Source organism: Excalfactoria chinensis, chromosome 4 (assembly GCF_039878825.1).
Source record: "Excalfactoria chinensis isolate bCotChi1 chromosome 4, bCotChi1.hap2, whole genome shotgun sequence".
Taxonomy (NCBI): Eukaryota; Metazoa; Chordata; class Aves; order Galliformes; family Phasianidae; genus Excalfactoria; species Excalfactoria chinensis.
Genome location: NC_092828.1, coordinates 77,889,220 through 77,913,770, shown reverse-complemented (window position 1 = coordinate 77,913,770; position 24,551 = coordinate 77,889,220). Strand labels below are relative to the sequence as shown.

Genomic DNA, 24,551 nt, shown 5'->3' with positions numbered 1-24,551 from the left:
AATATTTATTAAGTTTTTACAAACCAACCTACTACATGTTGAGTTACAAGACCTTAAATTTTTAAAAACTGAATGCTTTTAATCTAACAAATTCTCAAATTCTGAGAAAAAAAGGAAAAGCCACTCATCTCAAAGTGGTCCATGTTTTATCCTTGGTCTTCAAAAGTCTGATTTTAGAGGTTGCTGAGATCAGTAAAATGACATTTAAAGGGTTACATCAAGAAGAATTCTTCTAGGCATACAATGAATAATATACAAATAACTGACATCATCTACCTGGGCCTATACAAAGCATGTGACTGTCCTGCACATTTCTGTCCTTAATTTGTAGAGATCTTGATTTGACAGATGGACCACTTTGTCTTGTGAATCAGTGGCTTAGTGCTGAGGTGAAGACAGTGATGAGTGGTGCTCCACAGGGGTTGGTACTGGGCCTATCCTTGTCTTTGTTAGCAACACTGACAGTGGGGCTGAGTGAACACTCAGCAAGTTTGTGAACAACACCAAGCAAAGTGGAGTGGCTGGCATACTGGATGGAAGGGATGTCATTCAGAGGGACCATGACAGTAGGTCAAACAAGACCAAGAGTCTGGGCTGGAGCAATCCCAAGCATGAGCACAGGCCAGGCAATAAGTGTATTGAGAACAGCCCTGCAGCGAAGGACTTGGGGGCACTGGTAGATGAAAAACTCAACATGTGCCAGCAACGTCTGCCTCCAGCCCAGACAAAAAACTGTATTCTGAACTGCATCAAATCAAATGTGATCAGCAGGGCAAGGGAGGTGATTCTGCTCCTCTGCTCTGCCCTCATAAAGTTCTGAACGGAGGAAAGCTGTGGATGCCTAACCCTGGAGGTCTTCAAGGCCAGGTTGGACAGGGCTTTGGATAACCTAATCTAGTGGGTGGCAACCCTGCACGTGAGGGGGGCTGGAACAAGGTAAGCTTTAAGGTCCCTTCCAATCCAAGCCATTCAGTGATTCTGTGCAAGCCCGAGCTTATAAATTTTTACATTTATGTAAATAATATCCTTGAGTAAATAAGTGGTTACAGCTAACAGGCTACAGCTCTGACTGTAATTCTATTTGCCTGGATTTCAGTTTTAACGATCCTCTTTGGCATTACTTTCTTTTTATGATAAAGAGTACTCAATTCGCAATTAAGATATAATTTTGAAATGATTAATTTTACAGGAGAGTGCATAGTTTAAGTAAATTTCTTTGTCTACTGCAACCATGAAAATGAATAGCCAAGGAGAGGGCAAGCCAACTGTTCTGCAAAAAAAAAAAAACAACAACCCAAAACCACCTACAAACAAATATGATGGTGAATTTATCATACAAACAGCCATATAAGACACCTTAAATGAGAGTTATTTGAGTAATTCAAAAGCTGATGATTTGGAAAAGCAAAATATCCTAGCTTCTTCTGATAACTGTGCATTCCATCGTCTTGCTATAAAATAATCTCTGCTTTAAGTAATTTGCCTTCAAACTCGGGGTCTTATTTAGAAATGTTCAGGCAGAAATAAACGTGTCAAATAATAATGTCATTCTTAATCACACAGTGAATCACTTTCTAAGAGAGTAAGTTGATTATGCCATTTAACATCTTACTGGTTACAAAAATGTACATGTACTTTTCCCTATATGTAAAAAAGGAGCTGAAATTTTCTCTATATTTTATGTACTACTAATGAAGATATAGTGTCATCATGTAGGACTGTATATGGATCGAGAAACTGTCTATTTCTAAACATTTGTGTGGAAGTATAATGCTGAATCTCTCCTACTATAATGAATAACACTATGAACAGATTTTTTTTTTTCCTCCAAGTAAACACATCCATTTTTCAGTCCTGTAATCAGTATGCATCTATTTAGCTACTTAACAGCAATGTGCTCTGGTTCATTAGGTAGCTACTGTTGTGTCTCAGCCTAGTTAAAATTTCACAGCAAGTTAATCTATTTTATTACAAATGAGAACACAAGTGATAATGTCCTCACCATTTTCCAAACACAGGGTTAACAGTATTTGTAACAAATCAATGAGGGCTTTAAATAGGAAAATTGCAAATCTAAAACCTTAACATTTTTTACACACTGATGACTTCATTTTATTTGTCATTTATGTATTTTACAACCTTGCTACTTTTCATAGATTTTACTTTTTTTCTTCTTGAAATAGCTCAGTTCCCACTGGCACGCTGCAGCACAGCCTGGTTCTGCAGTTGGTATACATAAAACTGAGAAAGAAACATCCTGGAATAGTCAAATTTTTCCATTGAATTTTGTCATATTTTATTAATCTTTAGGATTCATAATCCACGTTACAATGTAATGAATTATATATGTATAATGTACAGATTGTGAGAATTTTATGAAAAATGAAAACATTTCTCAAGATCTCACCTATTTATCTAACGATAGTACCCACTTTATCTTTCCTCTTTCCTTTATAGCGCTGTATCATAAATTCTCAAAAAAGACTTCTTCAGTATTTAATCCTTTTGAAGGGTAATATATTTCTATCCTACTAAAAAATAGCGTCTTGCTTTGGCTTAGGAAATGTAGCTACAAAGCCTGACATTGTTAATTTTAGTCATGATTTAGGTTAACAGCACTGAAGTCATCAACTCTTGCAGTTTCCAGATACATCCTTGATTTCACCTCATTATTCTTTTTCCAACCCCTGCAAGACGGTATTCCATACAACTATGAAACACCACGTAAGAGTTTCATCCTTACTAGTTTTATTAGAAATATATATGAACAGCTTACCTATTTTTGACATAATCACCTTGACCTTAATTCCACACCTCTGTTTGGTTTTTTGGTTTTTTTTGTTTTTTTGTTTTTAATAGTATTGCTCTTCATTTTATGTCAAGACTTCAGAGAAATGATGCTGGATTTTCTTTAATTTTTCTTTATTCTTAGGGCTAATAAGCTGTAATTACTTTTCCAAATGTTAATCTATCAGTAAGTTCCTAGATGATTTAATGGCATTTCATCGCTGACTAGCAGGATTTGGATGTTTGAGTCCTTGACGTTTTGTTCAGATATTCATCTTGATATTTCATATTTAATTTAGATCCTTTTTTCTGTTCAGGGTTCTGCAGTAACAGGAGAACTGGAATTCAGACCTCACTCATGAAACTCAGAGGAAGGAAATATGCCAGTTTTATTGACTTTAGGTCTAGGTTTGAGTTTTCAACTATGCAAGAAAAAATCAGAGCTGATCACCATAAATTTTCCAACATTAAATTTGCTCCCCGGCTCCTCACTGGAATGTGCTGTGTCACACCTCAATCTTACAGAGCTTGTCAAATCATCATTCAGATTACTGAAGTGGACGATAAGCTGGCTAGATCTTACTAAAAAAAATATAAATCAAGAACCAGAGAGTCTCATTTCTTATTTACTATCCTTAACTAATGCACTGCTGTGAAAAACAATGCACACTTAGCAATTAGTCTTTTCAAAGGAAAGGTATAATCTAGACATAGTAAGCAAGAACTATATTAAATCTGAAATGATGCTGGACAGATTAAATATGATAGACCACAAAAAATATGTTGGTAGAGCTTGGAGCAAGACAACAGTGGTTAGGTTTATATTATGAGCTATCTTAGTCTCAGAATGGGCATATGTAAACATTAAGGACAACTTGTTGGTCTTCTGAGCTAGTTGTATAATCTCCAACTGCTCTAAGAACTGGAGATGAACAAAGGAAACAGCTGGTCTAAAAACTAAGATAAGATATGTATGTCTGAAAGCCAGCTGGATCCTATTCATCTTTTGCACTGTATTGGAAAATCATTCATTTAAAATATATACTTTGCCATTTGAAATGCATTATTTTTTCCCACTGTGTATATATAGTTGCTTCAGTCATAGTCAACTGGCATTTGTTTTCACACCAAATTTAAGAAATAATAAAAACTCTTCTGTTTACTGATTTTTAATACCAGATGTTCACTTGCTAATTCCATTACCTTGTAACTACTTCCTATAATTCATTAATTGCCAGCTGCTCAGCCAAACAGAGAACCACGGCTAATCAGATGGTATTGGTAAACAGCCAAGCAAGAGCCTCCTTCTTCAACATTTCTTAAATTAGCAATCACTGGAAAAGCTATGGCAATCTTCACTGGTAAATGAAGATTTTAACTTTACGTTTTACTTTGAATCTGAAAGTATGATATTGACTAAAATTGGACATACTCCTGTTGTGGAAACTTCCTACTTCAATCCCTCCTATGAACTGTTTCATCCAGCGCTGCTACTGAATGAAAGAAAGGCACTCTGGAGACTAATGATGGTAATGCTGTATCTCATCTATGTTATAGCTATATTAGTTATTAACTACAAATGCAAATGCTTAGGCCAATACTAAAAAGAACTGAGCCAGAACTAAAAGCTAGCGTGTGCTTGGCATGACAACATTCCTTTGCTAGCTTTGCAAGAAAGAGACATACTTGATTCTTGCATTTTTCTTTCACTTGCAAGTTTAACAATAGTGTTCACTACTTATTCTTTAAATTGGAATCTAGTTGTCTTTGTGTTAAAAAGCAAGGCATTCTTGGCATCACAGGGACAGGACATGCCTCCCTTCATAGGAGAAGTAAAGGCTATTTGATACAATTTGTAGGGACCTGAACATCTTCCAGCATAATAGCTTCTTAGTCAGTGAATAAAAAGATACAGTCCTGCGAACTTGCTTCTTTTTTTACAAATACAGTTATAAAAATTAGTCTTACGGGAAGTAAGCAAACTGCCCCGTCTTACACATCACTCCCCTAATGTATTCTAGAAACCATTTCAGCACTAAGCTGCCAACAATGAAATAGGACAGAGTAAATGGGACAGAGTAAATCTAATACAGAAAAGTACCATAACTTTTACAAAAGTTCTGTTTTATAAACCTTGTAATATTCTATAAACAATTCAGAATGAATTTAATGCAGAGATATGAAATTAGCAATGTTATAAATTCTGCAACTGGAAATGTTTTTACACTGAGAAGAATTGTTTCCAAGTACTCTGAGATGGCCACATTTTTCTGGCTGTCAGGTAAATATTATGAATGCGAGTTGTACAGCACATAGAAAATAGCACCTCTCAGCAATAATTACACAACCCATCTGTATTGTCTTTAGGGAATTTAAAATGATGTCATATACATCCTTTACAAATGCTTTAAGCATCTCACAAAATCAGAAGAGAACACAAAGAAAAATACATTCAAAAATTGCTGCTGCATTTAGAGATCACAGGTTAAAAATGTTTTGTTCTGCTTATCAGTAGACCAGATAAAATCCAGATGTAAATTGTGTAATGAAATGCAAAATCTTGCCTTTCACCAAAACTGTCCATTTTTAACATTTTTTCCTGGATTTTCCAAACGCATTCAAAAGACGTGTCAATTATTTGTAACTGGGACCTGCCTAATGGCAAAGCGAATAGGAGGTACACAGCAATACAGCAAACATAAGGGAAAGAAGACAAAAGAAAAATGAACAGCAAGAAACTAATTTGCAGAAATACTCCTACTCAGGAGAAGCACATCTTTCAGGCAGAGCCAGAAGGAAGCAAGAGAGGACAAGATGGAGAAGGATGAATGAGACAAGAGCAAGAAGAACAAATAAAGTACAAAAGATGTGGGACAGAAATAAGCAAGGAAAAAGGGGAATGAAAGGGCAAAAGAGCTTCTCAAACATCCTCTGTGTTAAAATTTTGCCTCATTGTTCCAGTCTCAGTCATAATCTGTAACTTAACAAAAAAGGGAGCTACTTAAGGCCCCTAATTTGAATTCTGCTCCCACAATTTGAAGCCCACCCTGAACACAAGCTGTCCTACAATCTATTTCAGAGGACACTGTGGGAAACGGTCTTACAGTGAACACAAAAAGACTCACACAAACACAGCTCCAGAAGCTTGGTTCTTGCAAGACCTCTTGTACTTTCCCAACTCCAAGATAATGGAAAACTTCCATTATCTTTTTTCCAGACTGTATTCATACCTTCAGACATGTTCCTGGAAGCGAGGAGCAGGCCAGCTCCAGGAAGAGGAAACCTCATTGGATATGACCCATGTCAGGCCCTTGTTTCCATGTCAGCCCATCCCAGCTCTGCTGCATGCAACATTCTACACATTCTACTCTTGTTTGCCCAAAGAAAGAGCTCATTGGATCCCCATCACAGCCCACACAGGAACTGCTCCAGAGATTTGACTCTTGCCAACCTTTATTAAAAGTTCACAACACCATCTGATACCACTCTAGGAATTAAATTTGTATTTCTCCTTTTCTAGTGTATGCCTCAAATCCCAGACAGAGCAAGAACAGGTGAATGTGTCTCTAAGCAGTGACTTATCACTTCAAGGCAAGCCAAACCCATCTGACATTTCCACTACAGTCCCCTGAGGACAAACAAGCTCTTCCCCAGGATTTCTTTCCCCTTGCCAGTTTCCTGTCAATCACTCTTTTGGACACCCCAAATCTACCTAAGTATGGATTCCATTTAGCTCTTTTTGAACTCTTTTGCAGGTCTACCTAGCACCTCCCTCTTTCAGGTCCCAACTTGTTGTTTGAAATTGTGTAAGTTTGTATGTTTCTTGGTTAAATAAGCCCCTTCTGACTTAAACAGTATAAGTAAAGACCATAGGCTTGGTAACACTACCATAACACTCTTGGTATCACGTGTGCCTTGAGGACATCCCCAGCCTGAGATCTCATTCCACCATGGGCAGACAGTTGTGTGATCCTATTATGAGGTTTTAAAATGCTGCCAATAAATGGAAGGGCTATTCTCATTTTTGTTGTGACAGCTCTGTGTATTTGCTATCCATGTATGTGCTGTCAGCCTCAACTCCTTTGGACCCATTTTAATTTAAATGCTGTTAAGACGTAGGTCCGTTTCCAGATTCTTAATTGATTTGCATTCTCAGAATACACTGTAATATTTCCTTTAATATATACGCTATGCTGTGAATGCACATTAATAGTCATATTCATTTACTGTATAATTAAGTTTATATAATTTAAATACAATACAGATACAACATTTGGTCCACTGTAAAATAAAATTCTTAACATTATGTAGTTATAGCCCTCTGAAGTTGAGTTGTTCTATGAACTTCAGTGACAAATTCCCTACTTTGTATAAAGGGCTAATCCAAACTTCACTTCTGACGATGTAAAAATACAGTCACTGAGTAGATTCCTGTGAGGTGGAGGAGAAACATTACAGGATGACAGTAAGCTACCACATTTACTCTCTACTTTTTTTTCCAGTCTACTCCATGAATCAAGCCACTTTCTGCTAAGTTCTAGCCCAGACTGGTTCTCAACACCAGGCTGGCTGGCAAAGCATTTTACAGCCAGTGCAGAAACTTGGATTGCAGAGCTCATCCATCTCAAAAACAGCTCTGGAGAAAATGATCAAGGAGGAGTGTAGACACAAGAGGGAGAAGAAAGAGGGTGGTAAAGTGATTGCTGCTCTCTCTTTTTTTTTCTCCCTTTCATACTACATCCTCATTCATGCAGATTCTTCAGAACTACCTCAGCCAAGTTTCAAATGGAGCAAGCACTTTCAGGTGAGCAGTAAATCCCTGAAAGCCCGGATTTATAAGAGGAATACTGTCAGAACCATACTTACAGCACTGCTAGCAGGTGCTGCCATAATCACATCAGATCACATTATAGATGGCTAAGAAGGTTTTGTGAGCCTGACCGTTGTGCCTGCCTAATTTACAGTGTTCCTGTCAGGGGGAAATCAAGTTTCATAGTTATGACATTTCTTTCTGGAGCACTAAATGTTAACTTTGCTGATCATGCATATATTGGTAGAACAGCTTATTTCTAAATGGCAAACGTGATATAAAAAGCATAATGACTTCATTCAAAACTTTTATAGAGAGAGCAGCTGATTCTCACACCTATAGAAAACAGACTAAGTGGTATTTTAGTCATCAGAGGGTAGAAATAGATACACACTCGATATATTCAATTCATTTTTCCCATTTTAAGTAATGTCACTGTGCCATAATTGTGGTCTATCTAAAACCAGTTATTTTCTGTACTTCTAATATGAACTTAAATAATGTTGTCTTATAATAAAAGTATTACTATTGATAGATAACAACAGCAGCAACCCTTTTACGCGTTTCATTTCATACAAGAATCTCATCTTAATTGATAGTCACTCAGAGCTAGATGATCGTACGTAATGGTAAGAAAGGACAAAGGCAGCTTCACACTGTGTAATAAAATTCATATACAGCCTCAGCACTCAGAACAAATGAGAGAAAGATGCAGCATCAGTTGACAGGTGAGAGTAACACCACAATGAAAGCATGCGCTACCTCTATCACACTAGCTACTGATCTATTTTCCTCTACATCATGTAGAGGAAATAATTCCCACTAGAGTGCTGGTGAGACCTGCTGTTGCTGTGGACATATTGCATATCCCCTGGTGCACATATTGGGGAAAAATTGCTATAAATTAGTAACTAACATCAGTTAGGGCTTGCTAAAAAGTCTCCCTAAAATCTAACTATTTGCAGAAACTGCAGTATATGTTATGAAGTACTATCATTGTTTACAAACAAAATTCTTATCTTCATTTTGACATACTGGTAGCATTTAAACTACAGACAAAGTTTATGCAGTCTACTTGCTGCTACCAGTATTTTACAGTGTAGTTAAGTTACAGTTACCTCAAGAGGTCTCCTGCACAGTTACAGGTTAGTAATTGAAACAAACAGAATCTCAATTGATTTCCAGCAACTTCTAAGAATTTAATGACTTGCACATTAACTAAAAGATACCACATTTCCCACCTAGTCAACAACTGTGCAGACACATTGATAAGGAGAAGTTTTTACAGTTGTAATGCAGATTAGTTCCATTCTAACAATTGTATTAGGATCTGTAACTACATAACATATTTGTAGATAAAGCAGAACATCTTATTTAACTTCTTGCTTGTACTTTCCTCAAACAGAAACACTACCAGGAAGCGAAGTTGTGTTATGTTGTGTTATGTAACATAAGCTCACTGCCTTTAGTTTTTCATAAAAGGTCACTGTAAACATTTTTGTTAGCCACAAAAGTCTAGTTTCATAGATGACTCTTACCTTTATAACAGAGGCCCCTGCCCTGGAAAGAGGACTGTGCATTTGGGCTGCTGCAGCCATGTTAGCTATTGTATTGAGGTGGTTCATCTGATTCATTGCCATTGCAACCGAAGCAGGAGGTAGGCTGACAGGTAGCAGAGGGTGGGGCATCATCATAAACGGCAGGTCTATTCCTAAAAGAGAGCGCACACAAGTTATGTGTCTCAATTCTCCATTTTATATCCCATGATTTTTAAAGTCTACATTTTACTGGAATATTGGTTAGTTGGACTCAGTTCTACTATGTGTTAATAAGTTTGTGGTTATACAGGGAGTAATCATGCATTCTATAAAAGGATGTACAGTTTGCGCTGGGCCAAGAAGCATTCAGATGTAAAACAATGCAATATTAGCAAAATTATTATACACTGGTGCACAAGTTCAGAGATGTTTTTATTGACACCAACAAAGTAAAAAAAACAAACAAACAAAAAATATGCAGATATCTGCATGCTTTCCCAATACAAGTGAAGAATATTCATTAATCACTTTAACATGTCCTCTAACTTAATCTACCTACGTGGCAATCTGAGACTAGACTTCTGTATTAGGACTACTCCTTGACTAGAGAAAGCTGTAGAATGGACTACAGGACCACTGTACTACCATACAGAGCTGCGAACATAAATACAGGATGAGAGCAAATCATGACCAACTACAGCGTCTTCTGATTCACTATATTTTATTTATAAGATGATCCATGCCAATATTAACGATGACATGTAATAAGCCATGTGCACATACATCTCCCTTTGCTTTAACCACATTGACAATCCCCTTCACTGCTAACATCCATAAGCCTTTGTTCCATTGCACATCTCCTTTAACAGCCCAATAATCTCTCCTCATACTCCATAGAGCTCCAAAACTCCCAGGCACCATCTGGTCACACTGAGTTGTATGTCTACTTAAAGTCCAATTGACATGCAAACTAAATGCAAACTACAAACAGAATTTAACAGCATATCACCAGTTTTAAGACACAATCCGTCAAACGTTTCAGAGGGCTATGAAGAAAATATAGCTTGCAAATCATTGGACATAATGCCTGACATTCAATAAACTCTTTAACAACCTATAGACATTTGACTACTACAGTACCTATTGGAATATATCCTGAAAGTTTTCTTAACAGTAAAGAACATTATCCCTCATGCAAAACATGTACGGATACTGAATTATGCAAGAATATTAACAATAGCATAAACCACGGTGAGTATTAGTCCCATAACTTGCTGATTCTTAACTACTGATGCTTAACCACATGCCTGAAATGCTCAGGCTCCGACCCTATCATGAACAAAGCAAACATTTATTGTAGGAGCCATTTAGATGGTTTTGATTTCTTCAAGTCAGTGGTGTTACTTGGGTAGCAAGAAAGTATCTGCCCCAAAAATCTCCTAAGGAGTCAGAAATGTCACTCATCCATTAAAACAAACACCAAAAGTCAACTTTCAAAACTGAGGATGAAGTAGTGAAACAGATAAGGGTTCACAGATAGTGCAATTTTAACTCTTCATCCATCATAATCTTTTACAATTGATTTTACTCTTTGCTGCCTTTTTAAATATTATTTTCTGTTGTTATCTGAACGCTTTCTTGGAATAATGTCACAGTCCCTCCCCTTTGGGTCTAACAGAAGAGGTGATCTCTGGCTTCTCATCTGCCCCCTTCCTGAAGGAAGGAAAGGAGGGAGGATTGAAGTGAACTGTAAATTCCAAAATCAAACTTCAACTGTGTCATTCTATTCCAGTTCCTTTGAAAAGCTGGCTTTAAGTGATGACTTCACACAAACCTGGTAGGTACAAGGAAAGACAAACAAGAGGAATTTGTTCCTACACACTTTTCACCAGTAATTTCCCACCCATTCTTTTCTCTCTTATATTTACTTGGTGGCCAACATTTTCAGCTGAGAAGAACCTACTCTTATAGCTGTCATTTTAAGCAACTGTACTTGGTTTTTAGGCCACGTCAATGTTGACCAGAACTAACTGCCACTACCCAACAACAGGTGGCCATTCAAAGACAGCAACTGCATCTCGCTGGGATAAAGCCTGCCTCCAAACAGGGACTCCATATAACTTATTTTTTCTCCCCATGAGGGTACTACTGTACATACTGTTGGTAAGCAGGTGGTTCTGCTGAAGAGGACTGAGTGGGTGTGCACTTCCAAGGCTCGACTGTCCTGACAGGGTGGGATGACCAATGCTGTGCTGTGATCCTGTTGTAATGGGAGACTGAAGCTTGTCTTTATCCCAGGAAGATTCACTCCCACCTGCAAAACAGGGTATAAAGGGACCACAAATGGCACACACTTTCTTAACAAAAAGCAGTCTGCTTTATTAGTGACAAAAGAATACTATTTACCTGTGTTTGCTTAGCACAAACACAGCACTTGGAAAAAAAAAAAAAGGCTAAGAAATACGCATTAGGTAAAAAATATGACTAAAAAACTTCAGCATCTCCTACTTTCAGACCAGCAATGCCTGAAAAAGCTAAAAAGGAAAAAATTAACAAAGTAAGTATCAGACACTGGATCACAATCTCCTGTCAGAGGGAAGCAGGCCTGCCAGGGACGAATAGGTGTCTATCACTGCTGTTAATGCTAACTGAGAGCTGCTCCACCACTCACTCCTTCAGTGGTCACAGCTCTCCTAACTTTTAGCTCAATGACCTGAACAGATTACAGCAATTTATCCCCCTGAAATGTTATTTCTGAGCTTTTCTTCCTCTATTGGGGTCGATCCTGGCGATGTTCCTAGTGAAGCTCTCGAGTTTGCTAGGTCAGCCAAGCCAGGCATTAGGTAGGGCTTGGAAACTATCAGGATTCACGATGTCAAGATCAGATAACTTATAATGCACAGCAATTATGATTGGAACAACAACAACAAAATATAGCAAAATGAGTGCACATCTATTTGGCCTGGAGTATCTGTTTGGTCTTCTGAACATGCTGTGTTTTGCAGCAATTTTACAGATGGTAGTTTTCTATAGTACAACATTTATACATGTGAATAACAACAAGCTCCTTTTAAAGAGCAGTTAAGTAGACCATGAGAGTGAATTCTGAAATACACACCTGGTCCACAAAGCAAACTACCTTAAAAGTCAGGCTGAACAGCTCTAGAGTAAAAAGCTATTTCAGGTACACTCCTTTCTCAGGTATATCCCATGCTTTCAATTAGATTGGTTGTTATGAAAATATGTAATCTCAGTATTGATTTTATTTTGATTTTATGAACAAGAATTTCAATTACAGTAAGTAACAGATTACTGTGATTAAAGGGGACTGTGGTAGAAAGCAAAAGGCACTTAAATTGAAAATGAAACTAACACAAAATGTCTACATTTTTATGACAATACTCAGCTAATAAACATGATTAATACCGCTAAATGCAAAAGTTTGAAAGATCAATGACTGAGAAAAAGGTAATCACTCCATCATTTTAGCACCATGTCCATGTATGAATTACCCTCCTGTAGAAGATTTGTAATTTGCAAAATGATGAGTCATAACTGACAAAGAAAGATACGGTGAATAATGGCACGTGATATCAATATAACATGGCACGGTGTGGTAATTAGAAGCACTGCTGCAGTTAAGGCCCTTCCAGCATTCTCATTATTTAATATCCAGTATAGCTGCGCTTTTAAGTAACATTTGACTAATACTTAGTGTACAAGTTGTTCACACCAACCATGGTGAAACAGAGGTACTACTTAGTGAAGTATTTATCAACTCAAACCTGTGATTTGGAAAAGGTTGGGTTTTTTTTGTGTTTGATTTTAGCCAATAAATTTTTTTTTTCTCTCTATGCTTTACTCAGAATTACATACACTTCTTTCTCAGAAAACAAAACAAAAAAACACAAAACAAAACAACAAAAAACAACCCAGACGTGAAAAGCTCCACGGCCTGAATTTTCTGCTTATAAATTGATCTTGCAAATGTAACTTCCCACATCAAGGCAATGGCCATGAAAACTGCACACCAGTTTACCCGAGACTTTTGAACAAAGAGACAAAATTGTACTCTTCACCTAAAAGTTTCCCTCACCCTGTTTTCTTCCAATCCCTCCAATCCAAGGCATTGATGCTCTATATTCTAGGCTCATTTATTCACTTATTCCTGGAAGTGTCAAAGTCTCATGTATCTACTCACACTTCCATGGACCTGATGCTGCAATATCAGAGCCCAACTGGATTTCTAGGTTAAGATGCACATACTGTAGGAAAGAACAATTATTCCCACATGGAGAACTGCACTGTGAAGAAAAGACTTGCTTATGGAAATACAGGAAATCTGCCAGGGAACAGGAAACCAAATTTAAGTTCTGTCATACAGTCCAAATCATCAGATCAGGACTCCTTACAAATGTGGACAACAATAATGTGTGTTTTTTTTCCCCTGGAAATTCCTCTTGTCAGTCTGCTCCTGTATTCAGTGCCAACAACAGAAGAATAAACTGCAGCACACTTAGATCTACAGATCATTCCTGTGTTCTTACGTTCTCCATCACATTTCCTTACAGAAAGAAAAAACAGTAGTGCTGATAGTAAGATAGAAGTGTAATATAATAATCTTAAGTGCATCCTATAGTCTTCAATACACCACACAGGTAACAGCTTCATCTCTTAATTTGCACTGTACATACTATGCAGTAGCAAGTTCCTTAAAATGAAAGTAAGAAGTATAATTACTTCTTACCTACAGCTGTTAAACACTGGCACATTTTGTAAGGGCAATAAGACTAATTATCTCCAACTTACAAGTGGGAAAGCTGAGCTTTCCCAGTTCTGTGGAGCAGCTTCTTCCAGGTTCCTGGTAGACGAATGGTGAAGCTGAAAGAGAAGTCAGGTCTCACAGGTCCTACTCTCACTCCCTCACTTTCAACTCCTCCTACCTACAGTAACTTTGCACAGCTAAAGATAACAGCTTCAAAAGAATACCTGCTTTCTTCCCTGCAGTACCTACCCACATATAGTAAGAAAAAATTACATCTAAATTAATAGGAATAGGAAAAATATATGAAGAAGAAAGCAAACATACGACACAATTTGGAAGACAGAAAACAGTAATTTGATTTATTTTACACCTTGTGTATAAGGGGAAACAGATTCTATTTATTTTAAATGAGAAAAGTTACTAATACTTCTAAATTTCTGATTTAATATTCTGATTTGTAAGTGTCATAAGAGCATTAACAGAGCCCTCAGAAGTCTGCTCATTTGTCAAAATGCCAATACATCATTTCTACACTTTACAAAAAGCATTATGTTTAACACTATTACCCACTACCCATATGACCTTCTTTCCGACAGATAAAACTGAAGGACAAAAAGGTAATTTTTCCTTATCTTGTTTGCATTCTAGTCGATCTTGTCCCAGAACAGATTGTACTCAGCATTAAAAAAGGGCAAGAGAGACAAGAACCTCCATCTTCCAGCGCTCCTGACGCTTATCAGAAGCAAGCACAGAGCCTGCAGCTTCCTGAAACACAGACACACCAAATCGAAAAGAAGACGGCAAAGTTATTAGCTGTCCAGCTATCCCAAAACATTATAGAATGCACTGACTTGCCAGCAGAAGAAGCTAAAGACGATGCTTCAATCTGCTTCAACCACCCAGTTCAGGTCATGTAGAAAATCTAGTGCACAGTTCTTATTATGCTTTTCAGATTTACAGGAAAATGCACAATAAGGAGGATGAAAAAAGGCCTAGTAGTCTGCACTGCACACAGTTGTATACAAAGAAATGCAGTGTATGTTTTGAAGGACACAGACAAAGACAGAAACTACATAAATTGGTAAGAGAAAGAGTTATTTACTGAATTCTAGTATTCACTAGTCTTAAGAAGTTACTTGAGAGAACTTATTTATCAGTACATGAATTACGTTTATGTTCAACTAAGCAAAAGCAAAACTAATGCAACAAATCCCAGTCCATTCACTTCAAAATTACAATGTGGTACGGGGCAAGCATTTCCTTAACACCACTTTACAGCCCAGTGGACAAATTCTGAACATCTCTTCTCCTGAATCCCTATGAAGATGGAATTCAGCTGAGTTCATAAATATGGGGATTCAAACCACAAGTAACACAATCACAGGAAAACAGCCCAAGCCATACATACATGTACTACTGGTCTTGTACTCACGTATCTACCATGCAGCGTATGGTTATGTGCAACCACATACAGGTTTGTAAACAAAGAGCCTCTGTTGCAGTTTCATTCTGTTTAGCTGAAAAAACTGCACGTGATAAGCCTAGCATGGTTTTCCTGAAAATGCTGTTTCCCACCTGTCCTGGACTTCAGCAGTTCTACAGCATAACTATTTAAGCTTCCTGTTTTCTAGCAACCAACCTCTCTATTTCAGAACAAAAACTACTTCTTTTTTTTTTTTTTTTTTTTTTTTTTAAGCGAAGATCTATTTGGGAAGATTAAATTAGAGTCTTACTTTTAGGTACTGAAAGATCTCCAGAAAGTAATCGAAGTTCAACTTGGTGACAGTTTCCTTTCATTTGGTTTCAAATTCATTTTATCAGCCTTAAAACTGCACGTTCTACCTAAATGAAATCCACTCTGTCAGAGGTACCTTTGAATTGAACAATCACACTGCTTCAATCTATGTCTGTCATTTTATTTTTTGTTGTGATATATTTCTGAGAAATTGAACCCAAATTGTTAAAAACAATATCGTTTTCACTGTCCAGTTCTATCCTAAAACTATTTTTAAGCACATTTTTCATGCTACTGGGAATAGAACGCGTAAGATCATCCATGAAGAGCAAATATTCAGAGTACTGTTATTTCAGCACTGATATTATCGAAGTATTTTACACCAACAGTATTATAAATGTCCAGCATACATACGTCCTCTGAATTCTTTTGAAACCCAGAATCCCTAAACCACCTTGGGCCTGTTTGCCAGTATTCATACCTCCAGGATTTTCAGGTGTCCCACGCAATTGGACTTTACACACAACGTAATCTTGCCTCAATCCAGGGAAAGACAGTCATTACAAAAACATTCTCCACTGAAAACTCTTTGGCCTGCAATTTTTTGTAAACTTTTTCCATGGTATGAACATGTGAATGTCTAAGAGCAAGATAAGATTACGTATCAGACCAGTTTTTCAACACTGTACTATAGAATGACAGCTCTCAAAGCCAACAAGAGCTCCAGTAGTGTCTGTAAATGTTTTAACTGTATATAATAATCTCCATGATGGAAAGTACAGCTGATAGCTTCATTAGTTCCAATACAGACATACAGTTATCTTTGCCAACAGAAGATCAAATGTCAGTATGAGAAGTGTAATTTTTAGAATCTATCCAGCTAGGAATCCACTTTGCCAATAGTAAGAAATTCATGGCATCAAAATAGAATGCATTCCTTGCCTGAAAATAGACTCTTGCATAATCATGACCAAAACTAGAAATCCACATGTCAGTTGTTGGCTACATTCACTGATTGATAAATCATTGGGTGCTATGAATCAAGAGATGCCCCATAGAGCTTCATCTATCTAGAAAGCCAGCCAATTTGACTTATTAAGAAGGAAACTCAAGATTCACCTCTTGCAGAACTACAGATACAGTTATAGAAATAGATATATATTAAGCACTGAGACACATATTGGACTGATACAATTAATTTGAACCAGAACTAGACTGAAATTTTGCCTTTTTGGAGAAATAATAACTTTCAGAATTCAGATCACTGAACACAGAGTTAGGATAGGAAGGGTCCATCTCCATTACATTCCTGGTACTGTCATTTTACCATCAGGAAAATACAAGACTTTCAGACACAGGCTATGACTCAGTTAGCCCCATACTCTGTCAGTGGCAATAGATGATATTTCTCATGAAGACTAAGAAAAACTGGCAACGACCTGGGATCCCTTACGCACAAATAAATTTTCTCATTTTCAAATGGGAATGAGATTTGTTTAAATCAAGATTAAATGTTGGCTAAACCAGCTCCTAAAAGCATGCCATCCATCTGAACATCTGAAAGATCTGCAGTGCATTTTAAGCCTAACCGTACTGATTTGTCTAGCTGTGTGTATCCAGCTGTATCAGCTTCTGGATTGTGCCCTAGAAGAAAGCCACAGAAGTGTGTAGGGTAAGATATTAAAACTCAAGAAACCCAGTGATGGCTTTACTGGGCTACTTCCAAAAACTTATCAAGTGGTTCAGCAGATGTAATTACTGCTTAGCCCTGCCAAAGCTTTGAAATGTGCCCATTAATTCAGCAATTCCCAATCTGTCCATCAGTCAGTCATACTTAAAAAATATGTCTGTCACAACATAGGTGAAGTAATCTGTTGATAATTATACAATAAGAAGTCACATGAAATTTGAATATAGTTTCTGAACTTTTTGAAATGTCTGAGTGACATCAAAATCGAAGTTTATTTCAAAGCAGAGAGGATAGTAAAGACAAATTAAATTGTCAGAATACTTAATTGCAAGTGATCTAAAAAGAATAATCCGATTAACTCCAGAAGATGCTTTTTCAGAAGATAAATACATTATTTATTTATATATTTATTCACTGCTGATGGCTACTAACACTGGTCAGTGAGCATACAGGAACTACTCAATAGGTGCTGCAAGGAATTTTTTTTCAATAAAACAGTCTTTTTTTTTTTTTTTTTTTTGTAAAGAATATCAGCCTTTTCCTCAAATGATAAATACTAAAAATCGGAAAAAGTGGTGCAAAACAAATAAAGAGATGAAGAAAAATGAAAATCCTATATGATGTAATGGAGTAGATTGATATGTGTGCCCCTGGTGGCGCATGGTGGAAGAACTGTCGCTTGCAACACCGAGGGCCCGGGTTCAAATCCCCTCTGTGGCGCAAGTGGTAGAAGTGCCACGCTGCTACACAGAGGGCTCGAATCCCGGGGGTTGGACTCGATGATCTCTAAGGTCCCTTCCAACTCACACGATACTATGATACTATGATGATACTATGATATAAACAGAAGAATGAGGCTCAAACTGGCAGCATCTTCATTTAAACATGAAATATTAAATACATCTCAATGGGTCTGCTTATTCAAGTTACCCCACCCAAGTGCCCCCATCAAAGTTAGATTTGAAAGCCGAAGGATCATAGAAGGCTGGATACAAACAACCACAATAAATTTCAAAAGCAATTCTCCAAGTTAGCTACCTGTATCATTCAATTCAGTTCTTCTGTTGATTTGGTCATGCATAAATATAAATCAAAACAATTAACTTCTCGCCCATGAAGGGATGTGAAAACAATTCCAGTAATTAAAAAATTATGTCTCTGTTTCTTTGTTGCCTGATATTTAACTGCGTGATTATACAATGCAGGGAAAGCAACCAAACAAAGAAAACAAACAGAGAACAAACAGTAAGTTGGTGATCTTTACAGTAGTAGTTAGGCATTAATGGCTTCCTGAATGGAAATCACTCACGGTGTTTCAGAAGAGACGAATGATACAAATAAAGGAATAATAGCCACCAGGATGACTTCATACGTACACGGTAACAGCTGTAGCCCATTTCATCCTACCATTTTGTCTCTAGGAAGGGCCAAGAGCAATACTTAGTGAATGAGAAAAAGCCTACGGTTAAAATTTCCCAGAATGTTCTCCAACAACTTGTGGATTATGAACTTCTATGCTATGGAAACCCACCTCATGCTGCTGGTGTGAGCGAATAATCTCAAATCTGATGCCTCCCTCTGACACCTTCCAGTTCTTTTAGTGTAAGAAATAGCAAATATTTCAGCTTCTCCAAAGCAGCATACTGTACTGTTCTTAGTATTAGAGAACTTAAGGTTAAAATCTAAACATTCTTTTGGATCTGAATCAATGTCAAAAGCATATGCATGCTCTTTCCTAAGAGGTATTAAGTGACCTCTATTCTGTCACTCAAGGCCTTTTAGCATAAGCCTCACAAGTTTGAGCTGGTGGCCAGATAATATATGTTTGTATTTTTTGTTGCAAGGTTGTGTAATGGAGACCCCTGACAGTTTACTGAAAATTCCTGTACCAAAACAGGGCTGCATGTATCATTATTTCGACAGATATGATGGCAGCAAACTCAAGAGTGGACAACATTTTACTTGATATATCTTGAATGTATCTTGAAATGTAACCACAGGATTATGGTTCATTCTTGCACAGCTGATCCTTGCACACTCTGAATGATAACTTCTAACATTTTCAGTGGTAGGTGCCTCATTTTATTGCTATGTATCTTTTTCCATAGAAAGACAATGACACTGTATTAGGACAATCTCTTCTGGTTTAGGATCATCAACAACATGAAAAAAAAAACAAAACTGCTGTTCCTTAGTGAAGGACCAAAGTTAGCCTTCAGAAACGCATGCATTTCAAGATAGAGATAAGGTCAAAATTTGGTCTGTCATGTTTTTATTACTGTCGATGATGCACAAGCCAGAAATAGAACAGCTTAACTTTCAGATCTTGTACAGAGTTTGCAGGGCCAGCTGCCAAAATGGATAAAACATAAATCCTAAACTGAACAACTGCAGCCAGAAAGCAAGGAACTAGGATCCATATTCCAGTGATGACAATTGCTGACACCTTCAGTCCCCACAAACTATGCATTTCAGTGGCTTTATTTTTTATTACTTAATATTTTCCCATATTTGACAACTTACTGAAATAACCACTGAGATAAATGCAGTGTGTATTTGTAACGTGACTGCAACTACCCAGTGAGTCTGGTTTGGTTTCAAGCAGCTCTGAGAATGTCTTGACCTCCACAGCAGACAGGCAGCACTACAGCACAAAATCAAATCAGTTGAAGTTTTAACAATTTATGAGCAGCTCAAGTTGCAGATCGAAATGTTCTGTGTTAATTTTTAGTGACAAAAATGAACTACGCATTTATAATCTTTTCAAGAATTCCTAACACTAGAGGAACTCTGTGCAACATAAATTATGGCTTGAAAGAATTAACTGCAGCCTGTGGCACTTCATATTCTGACATTTGGACAATCTTCCTAACCCCTGCCAGCTTGAAGCAACTAGACAGAACTCAGTGACACTGGACATTTTACTAGAGAATGAGAGGCAGCAAAAGGCATGTCCAGCATCATTATATATTGAAGCCAAATGACTACAGAAGCTTTTCAGTGTGTTTTACTGCCATAAGCCTGTTTCCACAAAGAACTGGGAAGTGCTGACACATGCTCTTGCATAGCCTCAACAGTTGCGTCAGTATGGGGAATACTGGAAAGGTATACACTAATTCTGAAGATGCATGATTCCTTTACTTCCTGGCATTTGATTCCTTGCAGTAACTAGTTACAGACTTCCAAAAAATTCTGAGTGCTGCCAAAACCTGGAGAGCCTGTGAGTAAACCTCATTCACATAAAAGGTCAGTAGTGAAATCTATGGTGAAAACACTTAAGCTTCATTAAAAGCCAACTTCCTTTAAACTCACTTTCATTTCTGCTCATATTAACAACTTAATATGTACCTTCCACATCACGTGGACATCTTCCATGTTAAGTCAGTGTTTGATTTCCAAAATATTGTTTCTCCTTATCAAATCTAGCCATCAGGTTCTCTCAGCCAGTCTCTAGTGCAGTACTCGTCAAGGAGAGGTGACAGCTTTGCACTGGTTTCTCTAAGGAGCAGGACCAAAGCCATAGAACTCACCAACGGTGCCAAATAAACTGTTCAAGAAAAAATATCCTTAATTCGTTACTGAGTAAGGCATAGTCCAGGCTTTCAAATGAGTATTTTTCTAAGGTATACAAAGCTATTAACAATCTTCAGAGCAAACACTATTCAGTGTTGATATTAATGCTAGATAAAAGGAAAATATATCTCAAGAAGAAATAGTGAGAGGTTTTAGAAACAGTATGTAATAACAGAATGCCAAGCTGAACTTAAATAAGCTTGAGGTTTTGGACAAGATTCATTTCTGCTTATGATAGAAGTATGCACCACCTTGATTATCGTCTAAAAAAATATTGACAGCTTGCCTTCTCATACCAATGCCTAGTAACAAATTCCAAATGTTTTGTCACATTTCTTGTGAGCAATGCCATCTGCCAGAGGTGGCATTTCATGGCTGTTTACCCTGACTCCCTCCAAGAATTCATCTGCCACTATCTAATGCTGCCTGAATAAAGGGGATTAAGACTCTGATGCAACAGAGACTATTGATAATTTGGTATAATTGGGAAGAAATGAAGATAAATGAGGTTGAGGATGGAGAGGCAATTAGTTGAGCTGCCTGTACAGCTGTGTTCTCGGCCTAGCTCCCCTGGCCTTTTCTTTGGTGAGGTATGTGCAAATTAAACATAATGACAAATACACTCTTCCCAGAGCTCTTTAGTTTGGGAAGCTTGAAGATATGATTTTCACTTCTGAGATTCAAGGCAGCTTTCAGTTAAGAAAAAGTCATACTCAGTGTCTTGATTTTTAAAGAGGAAGGCAGTTTCTAACAGCACAGCTTCTGCTTCAAAGCGCTGCTCTTCATCTGGGAGCAGCACTCAGCACTCCTGCTGCTCTGTGGTACAGCACAGCATGACAGCAACAACCACCAGGAGGGTGAATGCTTCTGAGTTCCTCAGTGCCACAGAGCGCTGTGATCACTACACAGCTCGGAACACCTTTGATTCTGAAATTTGGCATCTCATTCACTACATACACTCTATACACTTAATTGGTCAAACGACATCTCCAAAGCACCATTCCCCTGAAATGTGGACTGCTTAGAGCCCAGCTCCAAATGCCTCAAGTGAAAATTTGACAATACATACATTATTCTATGGAAGATCAGACAAGTGTTAGATTTTTAGTCATGAACACGATAGGAAAAAAAAAAAATAACTCCAGGTATGAGCCTTACTTCCAGGCTATATTATTCATGTAAGACCAAGCAATCAAGCCCAAGTATGTTGAAAAGTGTGAATATGGCCAGATTACCAACCTCCAATTCAGAATGCACAAATCTGGGTAGTCTGTAGTTAGCAATTCTTTCAAACATACTGATATCCATTCATATACAGCCACCTAAAACTATGCACTTTTATAGTTAAACATAAGCAAACAGAGTTTAATATAAACAAACATTTGCCACAAGAACACCACTGTGTGATTCACAAAAGAATCTAATATAATTCTTCATAAAGAACAAACAAAATCATGTAAGGTTGCAAGATCTTTTTCAGAAAGAAAACCAATATTTACAGAGGCAGTTCTGGCTTTCTGACATGTTTCCCTAACTACAAACCACAAATGAATTTTCTGCTTTCATACACGGGTGCTTCTGACTGAACGAGATCTTAGATGAAAGACTCTCCACATAAATTGCACTTTTTCCTACATCCAAATAGCTTCAACTCTTCAAAAAAGAAAAATATTCTAGAGAGAGTTGAAAACTGACCTTCACCCAAAGGCACAGCCGAGATCCTACGCACAGATAAACTTTGCTGAATTTTGGAAGAAAAATGTGAAATATTGTGAAAGTACAACAATTTAATTGATCTATTTTGAAACAGGAATTTTCTTGTCAATAGCTCATTTGTACTGCACGGTTCTCTGGCACATTCTCAAAGCTGAAAGCAGTTGAATTTGTCCCTTTTAAAACTCATAGAATTTATGCAAAGTACAATGTCTCCTCTGAGACATTTTTACATCTGCAGAACCTTTCTCTGTCTCAACACTGAACTCCTTCCTATGACCTAAAGGTCGATCAAAATTCCAGTTCTTTATCTGCAGTTCTTCTTCATTTTGGATTGGGTTTCTACAAAAGACTAAAAATAGCTTACTTCTTATGAGGCAAACATGTCAGCAGAAAAGAAGAACATAAGTATTTTTTAATTAAGTTAAATCTACATTTAGTCTTAGAGAAGCTGAAAATTTGGCTGAGGTAACTGTTTCTTTATATAACCAAAGTTTTTAACATATAGTGCAGATTAGCAATTTTTTTTTACATTTCTGTTCAGTATTCCAATTCCATAATTACACCTACAGTCCTTTACTGAAACCATCCTCTCATTAACATTGCAAATGATCAAAATTATTTGCTGCTCATCTTCTGGCTTGACACTTAATCAAAGTATTCTAAGTTAATCTTTAATCTTGTGACTGACCGTGTGCAGTGCACACGTGACACCAGTCACACTGAGCACAGCCTTGGCTTTCCACTGGCAGCAAATGCCCATGCCCTGGGCAAAGGGGATGGCAGCAGTTCTGCTGCCTTCTCCCACCTGCAGCACAGCTGTGCACACTTACCGACACTGTTGGCAGCCTCCATCTCCTGGGATCACACAGGGTTGAGTGCTCTCAAACAAAGCAGAAATACGTGTCTCTGTGGGTGCTCCTGAAGTGTGTCAGCACTGCTGTAGTCAGCAATGCCCTATCCAACGCTTTATTTTGCACTTGAGACAATTGATACAAGACTTGCCTGATTTCTTTGCATCCTGGTGTGCCCCTCGTCCTTCACCCACAGCAACGGCAGATTTACCATCCACAGGAGGGAAAAGACCAGGGGAATTTCAGAAAGGGCAGATACTACAACACAGTGGGGAAACAAATATGGAAAGGGATATACTTAAGCATGAGCAAAGGGAGAACAAACATCAAAACCATTCTGACTTCAGTGGGTTATGGGAAACAGGGAGTGCAGCAATTGCAGTAATGCTACCGTGACTTTCATGATAGCAAAAGGCAGTTTCTGACTGAAGAAGCTACAAAACAAAGGAAAGGCAGGGGGTAAAACAGAAATAAACAGATAAAAAGATTTCACCCTGTCATGAATAGGACAAAGGGCTGAAAAGGAAATAATCTAGTTTCCATGTTCATCACAATGTTTTCCCATTTCCGTGGTAAAACATTGATGTACTTTTTCCCTCCATACAGCCCTTCATCAGAGATGGGTGCTAATTCTCTTTACATCATAATGCTGTCCCAAAATCACAACACGTGAAAGGCACATTGCTACTGCAAGAGATTTAGTGAAGCCCTTTCTGAGAAACTACTTTGTGGTTTTATCAAATTCCTTCACTGTTTTTCAAATGCCTGTTGTTATAGCTGTATTATGAGGCTAACCTCAAATTCAGCTCCACATCTTCTCAATGTTAAACCTCAGACACATCCATATTAAAACGAAGGAAAAAACTAAGCTCTTTGGACTGCTAAGGCTATTTATTTATTTGTATCATACTTTTAAGTGATCACTCATTTTTCCATTTCCTAATGGTACTCTGCAGCAGTATTATATAACACTGCTAAAGCCAAAACAACAGAATTATGATAAAGATAGCTGTGATTTTTCAAAAATGAAACTGTAAGGCCACCCCCTTCATCTAGTCTGTGTTCCCACCGCACACCCTTGTGTGC

At 37.6% G+C, this 24,551-nt stretch overlaps 1 protein-coding gene across 8 annotated transcripts in view; it reads right to left on the bottom strand.

Annotated features, from left to right (window-relative positions):
• DACH2 (dachshund family transcription factor 2) overlaps positions 1 to 24,551 on the bottom strand; it is a 259,076-nt gene that overhangs the window by 52,427 nt on the left and 182,098 nt on the right. For 7 of the 8 annotated variants that reach the window (XM_072336231.1, XM_072336233.1, XM_072336234.1 and 4 more), the window contains 2 exons: positions 11,294 to 11,449; positions 9,136 to 9,308 (listed from right to left, as the gene is read on the bottom strand). In XM_072336231.1, coding sequence (XP_072192332.1) covers positions 9,136 to 9,308; positions 11,294 to 11,449 — 329 coding nt within the window. The remainder of the gene's footprint in view (positions 1 to 9,135; positions 9,309 to 11,293; positions 11,450 to 24,551) is intronic. The other variant, XM_072336236.1, reaches the window with a different exon arrangement.